Genomic DNA, 15,785 nt, shown 5'->3' on the forward strand with positions numbered 1-15,785 from the left:
AATAAATTATTATTCAAATGATTTTTTTACAATTATTCGAATAAAAATTTATTCGATTAAATTTCAAACATAGAAATTCGAACAATTTTCATTTATTTCATCTTGATAAACATAGGGTTGATAATTAAAAACAGGCAGATATTATAAAAAATAGTTGGCATTGTATTTTAAGTTACACGATTGAGAATTATTTTATTATCAGAAAAATGTAAAAATATTTTAAATAAACAAATAGATATCAATAGAAGAAAGTTACTTCCAATTATGCGCGTGTGTTAATATTATTGTATTGATCAACAGTTGACCGTAATAATATAGATTTTATATTTAATATATAGGTGTCATGTAACATACTATAGTATTGTTACAGTACCTATGATATATTATAAACGACAATAGCTACATCTAAAAAAATGATTTGATTATAAACTATGTTTAATCAAATAAAATAACAAAAAATTATTCGTATAACTGTCTTTGAAATTTAGTCGAATAATTATAGTTGAAAATTATTCAAATACATATTTATTCGAATAATTATTTAGATACAATTTTACCCAACACTACCTACCAGTAAGAATCTATCGCATAAAACGCCAATATTAAACTTAGTGTTTAGTTATATGATAAAATACTCACTCTAGTTTGAAACTTGAATTCACATTATATTTCTGGTGCAATGTATATTAACCTTTATTAAAAGAAGCCCAAAGAATAAGATTCAAACATTAACGAAAAATATTTATCGTAATTCACAGTCACATTTCGTATAAAGATCTAAAGATGACATCTTATATAGCTACATTATAAAGCTTCAAGAATATAAAAATTGGTAGTATTATCTTATCGTTTTAAACAATAATATTAAAACCCTTTTTTACATAAAAAAAAAATAAACAGAATAAACTATAAATTCCATCTTGCCGCATGGTTTAAAAAATAATTTTTTTATTGTGAAAAAGTAAACTACGACTACTGAGTACAGGGAATTCAGGTGATTCAATAGTACAATGCCAAGCTATCGTTAGTCTGTCTGCTGCAATCATTGTTCGATCGGTAACATGCCTGACTTTTTGCTTATTGGAATTACTAATGAGTTTAAATTAAGTTTTTACTAACTCAGTGCTACGCTATTAAATCATTTACGTACTTACATTAATTCTAATATCTATGCGATTTGGTTGATTTTCATTACACTTTGAATACTATTTTTTTAAACAGTCAAAAAAAAAATCATGTTAATCGTTAAAAAAAAATTGAAGCTTCCGTAATTTTTTTATTAATAATTGTTAAAAAAAATATATATATTTATTTGACACGGAGATACCAATAGTGATACAGAATTTTTGGGACATACTGTGTAATAAAAAAAAAAATATATTTTAAAATTTAGCCATGGTTTCGAGTTTAAACCATAAAGCAAACGGTTCAAACCATTAGCAGAAAACGAAGATCACCAGTGGAGGCTCTGAGCGCGTGACTAATGGCTAATACCTATATAGGCGGTGCAGTGATTAGCATATTTTAATAATTTATTGTAATAATATACATTATGTTGGCGACGTATTTCCTACGAGGCTAAAAAAGTTCAAATACCAATAGCCGATCGCCAGTTTTCACTCATGTTATCATTCGCGTAGAATTCGAGAGACGAAAAGTAATATTGGGTCATTCGGTGTGTTGGGTGGATTAGGTACTCGCAATAAACTCGTATTAAAACGTTACACCTACAACGGTTGTGGTTTACATTTACAATTAATCAACAGTGAATTTTCAATTTTAGGACTGTTTAATTGCTGACGATAGTGTCGTTACAACTTACAATTCATTGATATGTTAATGCCGTTAATGGTGTTTACTGTTTACTGTTTTCATTGTTTTCGATGTTTGTCGTTCGATTGTTTTGTCGTTATCGTGGTGAGCGGCCACCGCGGCGGCGCGTTGTTCCGAAGTCGCGAACGCCACTGGTTATCAGCTGTTGACCTCTTTCGTATCACACGCAGTGACTTTTCCCTTATCATGTGATTTCCATATCGTAGGAAATCTTTCGATTGTTTAAGTTTAATACATTAATTCATTATTGAGAGTTGTGACTCTCCATCCACACTCGACTGGACGGCGTGTCGCGTACTCGCATTTAAACGACAATCACTTTTCGTATTCGTCACCCAATTTGTTTGTTTTTATTTCTATCGAACTCGATTTCATCAATTTACACGTCTTAGTTGTTATTTTGTTAATTTTTTTGTTTCTAAATTCTTTCGAGTGCTTTCGGGTCTACATTGTAAATTATTTTTTTTCCATGGCGTTGGTCCAGAAGAATCCACAGACCAAAAGGTACAGACACTTAAAATTGTTTTGGTTACATGTAATTATGTGTGGCAATAAATTGTATTTCATGCTAATTGTTATTGTGCTCTCATTAAAAAAAAAAAAAATTGTGTGTGTTCTTTTCTAATTTACTATGAAGTTCATTCCACAACAATTGTAATATGATGTACAGTATAATGTCAGTAGTTGTAATGACTGGTAATTTATAAATATTATGACATTTTACCCTTCTATACTTTTTTTGTTATATTGTTTTCATTTTTGGAACATACAATTTCCATTTAATAAATCCCATTGCACTTTTATATTTTTGTATTGATTTAAATTACATTTTCTTTTAAATGTTATGTATATTAATAAAATAATAATATATTAGTAATAACAGAAGTTTGGTTTTATAATAACCTAATTGATACTATATTGATGCTAAAATTATAGTGTTGCTTTTTTTGAACATATTTATTTGATTCATATACATTTAAAATGTTTTTTAATTGATTACCTTTTTTTAAAAAAACATAATAAGAACTAATATATATATAATTTAAATATTAGATGACTAAAATAAGTAATCTCATGAAATTTATATTTTATTACTTAATATTAAATTATTTTTTATAGAAATTCTATTACATACTTCAGTTAGATTCCAACGGTTGGTATCTAAAGTATTTAATTTTTTTTAAATTTGGATTGTTTAATAATTTAAATTGTATTTACTTATCTGTTAAAACATAAATACTATTATTATTTAATGACCTATTTTTTTCATACTTTTCTAGTAGTAGTAACTAGTAATAATATTAATAATTATAATGATTAATATAAAAACATTATTTTAATATACTATTTAATTTTAGATAATCCCTAATTAAACACAACTTTTTTTGTTTTTACAGCTTATTATATTAATTACGGACCTAACAAAACAAACATTTAATGTTGGAGTGATTACACAATTATGAATATTGACGACATGATTGGCAACGAAAAAATGCATTCTTTTTGTTTACCTGTTGAATCATGCGTAGTTTGTGGAGATCGAGCATCAGGTGTGTTTCCTGATAATCATTAAATTAAGCTATATGCTCATAATAGGTATTTTTATTTTCTGTCATACTTTATAAAAAAATGCATTTATGTATTTAGGCCGTCATTATGGAGCAATTAGTTGTGAAGGATGTAAAGGTTTCTTCAAAAGATCTATTCGTAAGCAACTAGGCTATCAATGCCGAGGTACCAAAATGTGTGAAGTAACAAAAAATCACCGTAACCGTTGTCAATATTGCCGTCTTCAAAAATGCCTGTCTATGGGAATGAGAAGTGATTGTAAGTTATTTTATTTGTTTTACATATTAAAAATAATCACATAAAAAATTAATTAATTAATTAGTTTAATAAAATTTTCAATTAATGAATTATTTTTTAGAAGATATTGCTAGAGCTGTATATTTAATATCTTAACATTTTGTAACTAGGGCATATGTGAATAAACATATCATAGTTTATAGTTTGTTGGAAATGTTCATTATAATAAATTAATATTAGGTATAGAATATACTAAAGTAAATTTTTTCAATAGACAGTGAAATTTCTCCTAATAGACACCTTCCAATAACGGATGTTTTTTGGTAAACAGGGACATAATCACTACTTTTCAAAAGGAAAAATTTTGAATAACGTAAATTTTAATCTTAATTATTTAAAAATAATAATAAAAAGACAACAGACAAATGTGCTAAAACTAGTTAAATGAAGATAAATTCATTCATAAACCAATTTTTTCACACTTTATTGAATTGTATTTATGTATAAATTGTACTCCTTTTTTTTACTATTTTATCTTTATTGAAATATATATTGTTAAAATATGAAAATTATTATACCATTAAAACATATCTCAATATTTGCATATGTATATTGTGTCTTCTTAAAGCATTAAATAATAATATTATAATTTAATTTAACCTAGCGCTTAATTTTTCCTTTTACACGTTTACCCCGGTGCATTCGAATTGCGTCCATGAATTATATTTTGTCCGAGTTGCGTCCGTGGTTTTATCACGACACATCCGAGTTGCGTCCGCGGTTTTCTCGCTACATGTACGAATTGCGTCCCAGCCCACGCGTTTTTTAGCCACTAACAATAATGTTTGGTGATAAACTCGTAGATAATCTGGATTATCGCTATCTTATCTGTAAATACCACCTTGCTATTTATTTGTTCGCGTTAACATCAGTCATATAACACATTTCGACATTCCATATCAATCAAATCATCATATTTTTATTTATATTTATTTAATTTTGCAATGGAAAATCTTGAAATAGTGAAAATGTTCAGTGAAAAAAATAAACTATTATATTACCATTTATACAAATGACAGTCCTCAGTCTGTAAAATTGGAAAGGAAAATATGTATATTATAAGCCAATTAATCAATTATTAACCTAGACGTAACTCGTATAGTCATACACGTAACGAGAAAATCGGGAACATAACTTGGTTGTGTTGTGGACAAACCATGGACGCAACTCGGATATCGCGATTTATATTTTTGTATTTTGGGACGCAATTCGTATGCAGCCATTTACCCTTTACGAATTTCAAAAGCTTACTTTCTTTGAATAGTAAACTCTTTCGAATATCCGATGAAATGTTGGTAATCTAAAGTGTTCACTATTCAAAGGTTTTATTATATATAATTTACAATAACATAAAAAAATCATTATGTTTACAGCTTAAAAATAACTTGTTTGTTTTTCTCATGGTTATACAATATTATTTGATTATAAATAGGGTTCGGAACTTAATGCACTTAAAAAGCACTAAATATGCATGCACTTTGCGCTTAAAAAATACAAATATGCTTTAAAAATATGCACTTATATTTTATTTTTTTTCACAAAATTTTCATTTGCACAAATATTTTATAAAATTATAAATATAGAAAAAGTAAAATAGTAAAAATAATTCAGATTTTTAATTTTTAATTACAATTTAAAAAAAAAAAAAAAAATAATAATTAAAAAATATCTTTAAAAATATTCTTAGAACAAAAAAATGCACCTGTAGAATGTTTCTGTAAAGTTATATTCAAATATAAGTTGGAATTGACAATAATAAGTAGGGAGTATATTAATGCCATCAACAATAATTAAGTAGTTATTTTTCTAGAAAAGTATAAAAAAAACCATGGTATTTCGATATCAGTTTCTATTTTATATTTGTATAATATTCTATTTTAGATAAAGCTAACTATAATTATAATTTGTTAATACAAATACATACATACTAATTAATACGGGGAAAAAATTGATTTTAATGTCAAATGGAAATTTAAAAATTATGGTACTAGAATATTTAGTATGTTTTCTCAATATGAATGTGTTTATTCTTTTTATTTACGAATTTTCATAAATTATAAAATATGCTTTAAAAAATTGTAAAATTAAGAAAAATGCTCTAAAATCTAAAAATCACTAAATAGTAAATATGCACTATAAACTTTTGATATGTTTTTTGTAGTGTCTTGGAATGAATTTCTAGCTCACTTAGCAATAAATCTAATAATTCAAAAAAAAACATTCAAATGCATTAACTTCTGAGCCCTAATTATAAAGTAGTACCTGTATACTGCTCATTGAAACTAATGAAATTGATATTATATTATTTATAATTGAAAGGTGGCTTATAATTAATATCTTTTTTTTTATTAGCTGTGCAACATGAAAGAAAACCAGTTACAGATAGAATAGAATCTATTCATAATATGTCAACTAGCCCGGACAATAATAACATTCCAACATTTTCGTATGCAAATAATTCATTTATTAAAAATGAAATGCCATTTATCAAAAATGATATTCATTTCATTAAAACAGAAATACCATATGCTGGAAATCGCTCCATGTATAATGATCAAACAGCATTGAATTTACTACAAACATCAAGTAATATGCTAGCTATTAATATTATTAATTAATCCTAACAATTTAATATAGTTATTAGTTTTAAGAACAATGCTAAGATTAATTAAAATTGTCAAGTTTTATTTTTTTTTTTAATAAAACTTTTTTTTCAGATGAAAATGATTCATCTATCAGAAATCAGAATTATATGGATTATTATATGGCTGAAGATGAAGAATCATCAGTTAGCCATTCTCCAAATAATGAACAGGATATTAAACCATTTAATCAAGACAACAAAAGCCTATTAGTGCTTACATTGGACTCTATGACAAATGCTACCCAAGTAATACATACAGTCACTTGCTATTTAATTGGTTGATTTAATAATCAAATATAATATTCATTATTTAATTAATTAAAATAATATTACTCTATTTAGCAAAATTCTAATGGTACTGATTCATACGAAGTTGAAGTGCAGAGTAACATTGTTTTAGATATTTCTGAAGATGTAATGCCAACTGTCAATGTTAACTTCCCATTTCAATCACCTAGTCCTAAATATGCATACTTAAATTTACATTTTATTTGTGAAAGTGCTTCAAGATTATTGTTTTTGTCTATAAATTGGGTTCAGAGTCTTCCAGTTTTTCAGCTTCTAACGTAAGATTTATTATTATTATTATTTTATTAAAAGCTTTCAAGAATTTATTAATTATTTTAAATAAATGTTTTTAGATTTGAAGTACAGCTCAGTCTGCTAAAAAATTCTTGGTCACAACTATTTATCTTGGGTTTAACTCAATGTGCACAAGCATTATCATTGATACCAGTACTTAGTTCTATGATAACTCATTTACAAAATGGTGAAATTCACAACTCGTCCAATTCCAGTAAAGCTAAGGAGGTAAATAAATCAATTTTTGTTAATTATAATTATATAATTTATCGAGTTGAATTTGGATTAGAAATAGAAACTAACTCAATAGTTTTTTTATGAATAACATTTTTCACTGTTGTTACGATGGAAACTATTTGGCATGTATTTTAATTGTCCATACTTGACCATACTATTTTTTAAATTTTGATTAGTTGATTTTTTTTTATGTATATTATAATATTAATAGTCTTGTCTGTATAGTTAAGCCGTTCGGACGTAATTTTGATTAATGATATATCTATATTATCTCTTGCTTTTCGCTTTTTTCTTGATTTATATTACACTTAATTGTGTATATGTTATTGCCTATTGGTCATTGTTATCAGTCAATAATATTATTATATGTGATAACATGCAATCATATTTTTCTCACTATAAAATCCAAAATTAATGACTTTCAATTCAATAAACTAAATTAAGTCTGTCTTATGGCCCTTCATTAAATTTTACTTGGAGAAGTGATGGAATCCAAAAATTATCTACTCACACATACAATTAAAACAGAAATTCATTAAATCTAAACTACACAAAAACAATTCTAAATTTATTACTAATAATTAAATTGATGAATTTGTCTACTGTTTTTGTAAATATCGAGTCTATACTTCATAATTGAGTATGTGACCGGCATTTTTATGTTTAATTTGAATTCTACTATAAATCAATAAATATTACAAATCAAAATTGATTTTAAGTGGTGATGATCTTTACAATTTTATTTCCAAAGATATTAAATTATTATTAGTTTATTTAATTAATTATTTGATCTAAATTTTATTTTATTGTATTTAAATTTAAATCAATTATTGTATTGTACTGCTTGCTTGAATAATACAATAATAATTATTAACAGTAACATGGCAGATTTAACTAATGACTAATTTTTGTCTAAAAACATCACTGATATTATATAATCTATATTTTATATGATATGAGTATTGTTATTTTTAACTTAGCTGTAGTATAGTGTGAATAGGTTCATTGTGTAAATATAATAACTTTTAATTAGTTTAAATATTTTGTAAAATGTTAGTGTTCATAAAGAATATTAAAATAATAATTTTTGTTAACGTAAGAAGTTTCTCCACCATTAATATTTTTGAATTAGGTAGGCTATGAAAAATTAACTAAAATCATTAAACAAAATTTGTTTTTTTATAAACATCAATTTTTATTAAATTTGAACTTAAAATGTAAAATGTTGCAATTATGTTTTTTTTGTTTTTTTTTTAAATATTTTTTAATATTAGTAAGGTCTAAATATTGAGTGTTCAATAATAAATAATTAGTTATATTTGATTTTTATTTGTTAATCAATTATCATGTTGAAAACTGCTGTTTTATTAGTATACAATAATAACAATAATTTTATTATTATAACTTATAATAATTTATTGTAAGTGTTAAAGAGTATTGGTAGATTAAGTTTAAATATCACTTATATTAATTTGTAAATTTTATACCAATATATAGTGTACATTCAGCAATTTGCACTCGCTTAATTCACCACTACTAACTCAGTTTTGACTTGTTACCAATCTCCTTTTTCATTCAAACTAGTTGGATTGTTTGTCCTCTTTTATACTTAGGTTTAGTGCCATTGAATCTACCCAAACAAAAATAGTTAATGTAGTTATTAATTAAAGTAAAACATTAGAATTATATACTGAAAATATTTATAACCTTAATACAATATATTATATAGGTAAATTATTCTTAAGATAGCTGCTATAAATTGAGACTATATTTTATCTGAGTATTAATATAAATTCTATTATAACTTTATTTTATTCAAACATTTTTCCATTAGTTTTTGTCCAGTATTTAATATCTCAAATCTTTCTTTTTTCTTATATAGCTTAGGTTTAAATTAAAAGTTGTTGTTAATAATAGGAAATTAAAGAATTTAGTTTTTAAGAAACCAGTCTTTCTAATAATATTAAATTATCTAACTTGAGAAACAAATATAAAAATTTAAGGAAAAAATGCTATGCTAATTACATAAGTAATATACAAAATTTGATAAATAATTTTGAAAAGACAAAACATCTTAAAATACAACTCTGAGTTAATTAATTATAATATTGTTATTGATATGTATTGTTTTGTAATATATTGTATTGATCTTTTTTTGGTAAATTTTTATGAAATTTTTACAAAGAACCCATTTTAAAATATGAAAGATGATTGGTCTATTTAATTATTTTTTTGCATTAATAATATTAATAAAGCCCATATAATGTTTGATGATCTGGAAGATTTAAAATTAAGCTTGGCATTTGTCCCTCATATTTTATCAGTCAATTTTGTATATGATTATTGTTTTGTTTTCACTTATCTAAAAATTCTATATTTAACACAAATAAAACCAGATATATTTTCTAACATTTAAAAAATTATATTTTCCCAATTTTTTAAAAAAAATGAGTTTGTTCTCTTGTAACAAACTATCATTCAATTTTTTTTTCATAGTATCAATAACTAATTGAAATTGATAGATTTAAAAATAACTCTTCATTTACTGATATATTTTTTTTTACATTCAACATTATTTCATTTAGAAATGTTTTACTATAAATTATTTGACTATTTTTAAACTTAATATTATCAAATATTATTCAACTGGTTTTTTAATGGATACTATCTTTTATTATTATTATTATTATTATTATTAAATAACTCAATAGATGTTGGAATGATTAAATTTTATCAAATTAATAATTAATTTACTAGAAATGTAGACAATTTTTACTTAATAATAATTCTAAAATTATTGTATTCTTATATTTGCTCTAAGTAAATGATCAATATTACAGCAAAATGTTAGGTTCATAAAACTAATTAGACAATATTAATTTGGTTTAATTGATTATATAATTAGAAGTTTGTTAAAAAAAATTGAAATTTTTCAAAAAAGAAAATATTTAGGAACTTGATATTATGTTTAATATATTAAATTTAAACTGAAAAATTATATTTTTTTCATGTGTTTGTAAACAATAAAAGTTTTCTTAAGTCAGTCAAGTTTTTAGAAAGTTTTTTAATTTTAAGTTCCTGATAGGTTGAAATAAAAATCATAAACATAACTTCTTGAGTTATATTAAAAAAAAATAAAAATATTAATATATATGTATTTTTAGCTTATTGACTACCTCAATAGAATACAAGATTATATTACAGAAATGGAAAATATTGAAGTGAATGAAGTGGAATATGCATATTTAAAATTGATATCTTTATTTAATACTGGTAAATTCTAAATGTTAATAAATAAATAAATAAATATTAAATGAGGTTATTGTACATAACATAAATATTCATTTTTTATTAACAGATAATCCTTCTGAAAGACAACAGTTATACAAACTACAAGAAAAAGCTGTCAAAGAATTGAAACAGCATTTGATTAAAGAATGCAATGATGAACACCGTGTAGCAATATTATTGTTACGACTTCCAACTCTACGATCATTACAACCTAATATCATAGAAGAAATATTTTTTTCTAGTTTGTTAGGCAGTTTTCAAATTGATGCTGTTATACCTCAAATTTTAAAGTTAAAATGTTCAAATACAGGTAAATATATAATACATAAATTCATATACCTATCATTTATTGCATTTAATTTGTATTTTTAAAGAAATTACAAAAGTAAAATAATTATTTATGTAATATCTATGTTATTATATATTTTGTTTTTTTTTTCAGAGTATGAAGATTTTGTTTCTAAAAACTTTGTATCATAGTTATTATGGTTAATCATATTTATGGTTTGTATTTTCGTTATAATTGTCTTGTATTTGAATTTTAGTTTTCTTATAGACTTATAATAAATATTTTAGTTAAAATATGTATGTAATAGAAGTATCTTTTACTTTTATAATTTTATTTGAGAGGAAATTCAATTTTCACTTAATCTTTTGATTTTTATGAAAATCTTAGCATCTCAATTATTAGATTAATGACAATGGGGCAAAACCAAAAATTTAACTTTTAAATTTGTTGATTGCTATCAATATAACTATAGTAAGTTTTAAAATAAAATATAAAAATAATTAAAAGAATGTTGCACTCTTCCTTGTGTTGTCTTCTTCTTAAAGCAAATAAAATAGTAAATTTGTGCCACAGTTCAATTTTTTTTTTTTGTTACCTTTAATATAAAACTTAAAGGTAAGCACATAATGGTGTCTATGTATTTTAACTATTAGTATTCTCTCATCGTTGGATATTTACAGCATTTTAATTTGAAGCAAATTATAAGGATTTTATCTTACACAATTAAAGTTCTCTTGATACTTAAAATATTGAAAAAAAAAATCAATATTTCCAGTTATTGTTGTTACATTTAAATTTTATACAATTAATTCTAAAATAAAAACTTACACACACAATTCTAACTGCTGAAATCCAATTTACTATGTTGTAGGTTTGAAAGATGAAGACAACTTATAGATATGATATTCTTATGAAATCAAAAATCATCATGATTCCCATTATACTTTATGGTAATAATTTTATTTTTATTTGAGAAATTTTTGTTAAACTATTATTTGTCAAGATAGTTATGTGTAGTTTATAAAGTGTAGTTAAGTTGTAGTAGACATAGTGTATTGGATGATATTTATTAATGTTTGCTTAGCAGAAAATATGCAATGATGGGAAAGTGGTTGAATACCAGGAATAGTTAAAAACTGGTGTGCTCATTTTGCTGTAATTTCAAAATTATTGTTCTCATAAAATTCAACTAATGATTGCGTCACGGTTATCTGTGAGTAATTATGCATGATTTATTCTTTTAATTTTGAAATTGGGAGTGATGACTTTTATTTCTAAATAATTTTCAATAGAATATTTAATTTATTATAAATTTAGCTTAACGTTGGGATGATTAAAATCAAATAAATGAATAAGTTCAATTTAAAAAATAGACCTGACAGCATATACTAGAGTAATTGTTAATTTTTTAATATTGATAATACAAATAATAGTATATTGATTCAGATTAAAACTATAATATTCAACTCTTTTTCACAATTTATAATTTTATATAACCAGTCTTCCAAAAAATTGGTGATTAATTCATTTTTTTTTTTAATAAATTTAATAAATTTTTTTTTAAATTAATTGATTAATTAAATTTTTTTCCCTCTAGAATATTGTTATAACTCATAACTATTTTATAATTGTGTGAAATAAATATATCTTATAATTCAATAGAAATATGTAAATATTTAAAGAAGCTTGTAGAAGTAAATATTATAATTATTGTCTTTAAAGAATCCAATTTTTTATGTTAATACAGAATACTTTAAGTTGCTATTCTAATTAGATTGACAATATTTGTTTTATTTTTTGAGTTACAATAATATTTGAAAACAAAAATAGAACCTTTTTTTATCCAGATATATTAGATATACTAATAAGATGTAGTTATATTGGAAATATGATACCGGTGTTGCTATATCAGAATGAGTTCTTGTAAATGATGGTATTATATCTTGCCGGTATTTACGAGAATACTATCATAATAATTTTAAATAATTTATGCATTGTAATGTATACCTACTTAAAACATACTGGCATTGGTTATACCATCATATTATTGTGTCAACATTTACTGAAGTGTAATAATTATAATGATATATTTTATATCATTAATATATAAAATAATAAAATTGCCTATATCAAAATAAATGTTTAAAAAAATGTATACGTATTGTTCACATATAAATAACATATATAGGTATTTAATATTTTTAAATTGAGCTGAAACCAAAAGCCATAATATATAACATATAATATATTTTTTACTTAGAAATCTACCCAAATAAACTAATTTTTATAATTTAAGATGAACAGTTTAAACTGATTAACTTATTTTTTATTACTTATAATTAAGTTATCTGGATACATACAAGTTTTTATTATAATAATATTATAGTAATTGAAAAAATTCAACATTGTTAAATATTATTAAATGATTTTGTACTTGAGTGAAATTCCACATTTGTAATAAAAATAGCAACACTATTATACTTTTGTTTCTTATACCTTTTTGTTGTATGTAGTTGATAAATTATGAATCATTAGGATATATAAATAGTAATATTTTTTCATTTTCATTACTATTTCTTTCAAAATAATGTTAATTTTTTAAATTATATTTTACAATTTGTTTTGCTGTATAGTAATAATAATAGTGCTTCCACTAGAATTAATATTTGACTTAATAATATAAAAAAATAATATAATTCTACTAATTATTATAGCAACTTAATGTTAAAATTAACTGTGTACATAAATAATTACTTTTTATTTTATTTTGTAATTATATATATTTGTAAAGTAATTTTTTAACCTATTTAAAAATAAGAATTGTTGATTTATTGAAAATAATTATTATTTTTTATTTTTTTTTTTCGATATACAGCCAAATTAACCTATAATTTTAACTTTTTTAATATTCTTAACTTAATTTTCGTATAAAACTAAATTAATTTAATAGAACAACATATTATTTATTTTCTTTCGATATTTTATTATTCTAAGAAAGGCGAGTAGAGTACTAGTTTAAATGGCATACATTTTCAAAACTTTAATGTCTGATTATAATTCAATCTTTTGATTAAGATGTTCTTCTCACATCTCCTAGAGTTGTTGGAATTCCTATTTTGTATAATAAATTTATACTTATGTGTATTGTTATATATTTAGCTAATTAGCTAATTTACTTAACAATTCTGATGTATAATGTTTTGTATGGGGTTTTGCAATTATCCTAAGAATATAAAAATAATAATAAATAAATTATTTTTTATTTTTTAAATCATTTACATATTATAGTTTTTTTTTTTTCAGGGTAAAATACTCTAATAAATCCTTTTAGGTAAATATGTTTACTTTTAAATTACCTCAGGGTTAGTAACTGAGACAATAAACATTACAATTATGTGTTAATATAGTATTGTTATATCAAATAATTAATAATTTATTAGTAGTGCATTATTGTAATACAAACTAAACATTTTATTCTTAATATTGTATTGTTTTTTATTTGTAACTTTAATTTTAAGTGTAGGTACTGTAAGTTAACTTTATTTTAATTTAAGTACCTACTTATAGTGATAATCAGTAACATTTGACAATAAAATGCTGTGTTTTAAAATAGGTAATTAAAATTAAATGATAACTAATGTATTATATTTTTACTGTAATGTTTCTTTATTTATATTATCACATTATTCAAGTGTAATAAGTATTTTAAGATGTGTGTACTTAGTGATTAGTGAATGCACAGCATATAAAGTTTTATTAAAATATGTTTTAATATTCAGACGGTACGCAATACGAGTACATTAACATTTCAGGAATGTTATATATTACATCTTGGAAATTGATTTGTTCGTTCACTACAATTGTGATATATTATATTGTGCAAGATAAAATATGTTTGGCTTGAAAATTGTGAATATTATATTTGTTTTCTTTTGCCCTTAATATGGTTTAGAATCAGTGGCGTTGATGATAATTTTTCTTTCTGGTAGTAAATTTTATTATGATACAATACCTATACAATTATGATTCATCCAGTCCCAAATACTACATTATTTTAGTAAATTATGTGGTTTATTATTTAATTTGTGCTATTTGCTTTGCCCAGTTGAAGGAATCAACATACTTATCAGTCATATGATTTATATTTCTACTCATCTTCGTTGCTGGTTTTGATACAAAACTATATTTCTTAAAATTTTAATTTGTTACAAAAAATGGATGAGGGAAATACACTAATTTTATAATATTCATTATAGTAGTATAATTTTTATTTAAATAATTTTAATTTTAATTTATTATTATTATAATCATTATTATTTTTATAATTATTTGTTACAGTTTGTTTTGTTTTATTTTATTTTTTGAATGAAATAGTTTTTGTTAATTGTTACCATTGAGGTTTTATTTATACTTAGCAAAATTCAATCAATGTTATACTAACTTCAAATTTGCTTTATATTAGATATTTAATTTTTTTTTTGTATAAAGCCTATTATGTTTTATGTACCTTTACTTAAGTTTTAGTCATACAAATAAAGTTACAACTGTGCAATTACATTGTTTGTTTCTTTTACGATAAAAAAGCTGCTACCAGCTCATGTCGATCTTGTCTGACTGTATCTTTTTGCAAGGCTCTGAAAAATCGCCATTCACTCCCCATTACGGAATTTCTGTCATTTTACCTGCATCCCTGTGCCGAATTTATGATAAGGGGCGTTGTCTTCAGCACTTTTTAACAATCCTTTTTTTACTAAAAACCGATGACACGATCTCAATTAGCATTACCATAGTATAAAACTCGTGAAACATCATCACAGCCGTCACAATTAATAAATAATACACAATACATAAAACATATTATAAGTACCTACTCGTAACGAACAAATCCGTGAGCACTATATGTATAATTAATTGTTACAATTTAAGGTAATGATAATTAGAGATGACCAAAGATTAAATAATAAAGTCGAAATAAGTACCCAGTATGTCATATAATAAAAATGATGCAAATAACTCATATACAGTCGTTGTTCAACATCTCCT

General features: G+C 23.3%; 1 protein-coding gene across 3 annotated transcripts; it reads left to right on the plus strand.

Annotated features, from left to right (window-relative positions):
• Positions 1 to 2,021: 2,021 nt before the first annotated feature.
• Positions 2,022 to 14,182, plus strand: LOC112596822 (orphan steroid hormone receptor 2). 3 transcript variants are annotated; one of them, XR_003114796.1, is made up of 12 exons: positions 2,022 to 2,337; positions 3,231 to 3,383; positions 3,481 to 3,660; positions 6,052 to 6,285; positions 6,417 to 6,589; positions 6,686 to 6,909; positions 6,985 to 7,153; positions 10,327 to 10,435; positions 10,521 to 10,763; positions 10,896 to 10,957; positions 11,614 to 11,692; positions 14,046 to 14,182. XR_003114796.1 is itself a non-coding variant. In XM_025342635.1 (11 exons), the coding sequence occupies exons 2-10, from the start codon at positions 3,293 to 3,295 to the stop codon at positions 10,931 to 10,933; spliced, it is 1,461 nt and encodes a 486-aa protein (XP_025198420.1). In that variant the 5' UTR covers positions 2,022 to 2,337; positions 3,231 to 3,292; the 3' UTR covers positions 10,934 to 10,957; positions 14,046 to 14,182. The 3 variants fall into 3 exon arrangements, 2 of the variants coding, with proteins under 2 accessions (XP_025198420.1, XP_025198419.1); XM_025342635.1 differs by lacking the exon at positions 11,614 to 11,692; XM_025342634.1 differs by lacking the exon at positions 14,046 to 14,182 and having other exon boundaries at positions 11,614 to 12,039.
• The last annotated feature ends 1,603 nt before the right edge of the window (positions 14,183 to 15,785 follow it).

Source organism: Melanaphis sacchari, unplaced genomic scaffold, assembly GCF_002803265.2.
Source record: "Melanaphis sacchari strain LSU unplaced genomic scaffold, SCAv2.0 Contig34_pilon_pilon, whole genome shotgun sequence".
In the NCBI taxonomy this organism is placed as follows: Eukaryota; Metazoa; Arthropoda; class Insecta; order Hemiptera; family Aphididae; genus Melanaphis; species Melanaphis sacchari.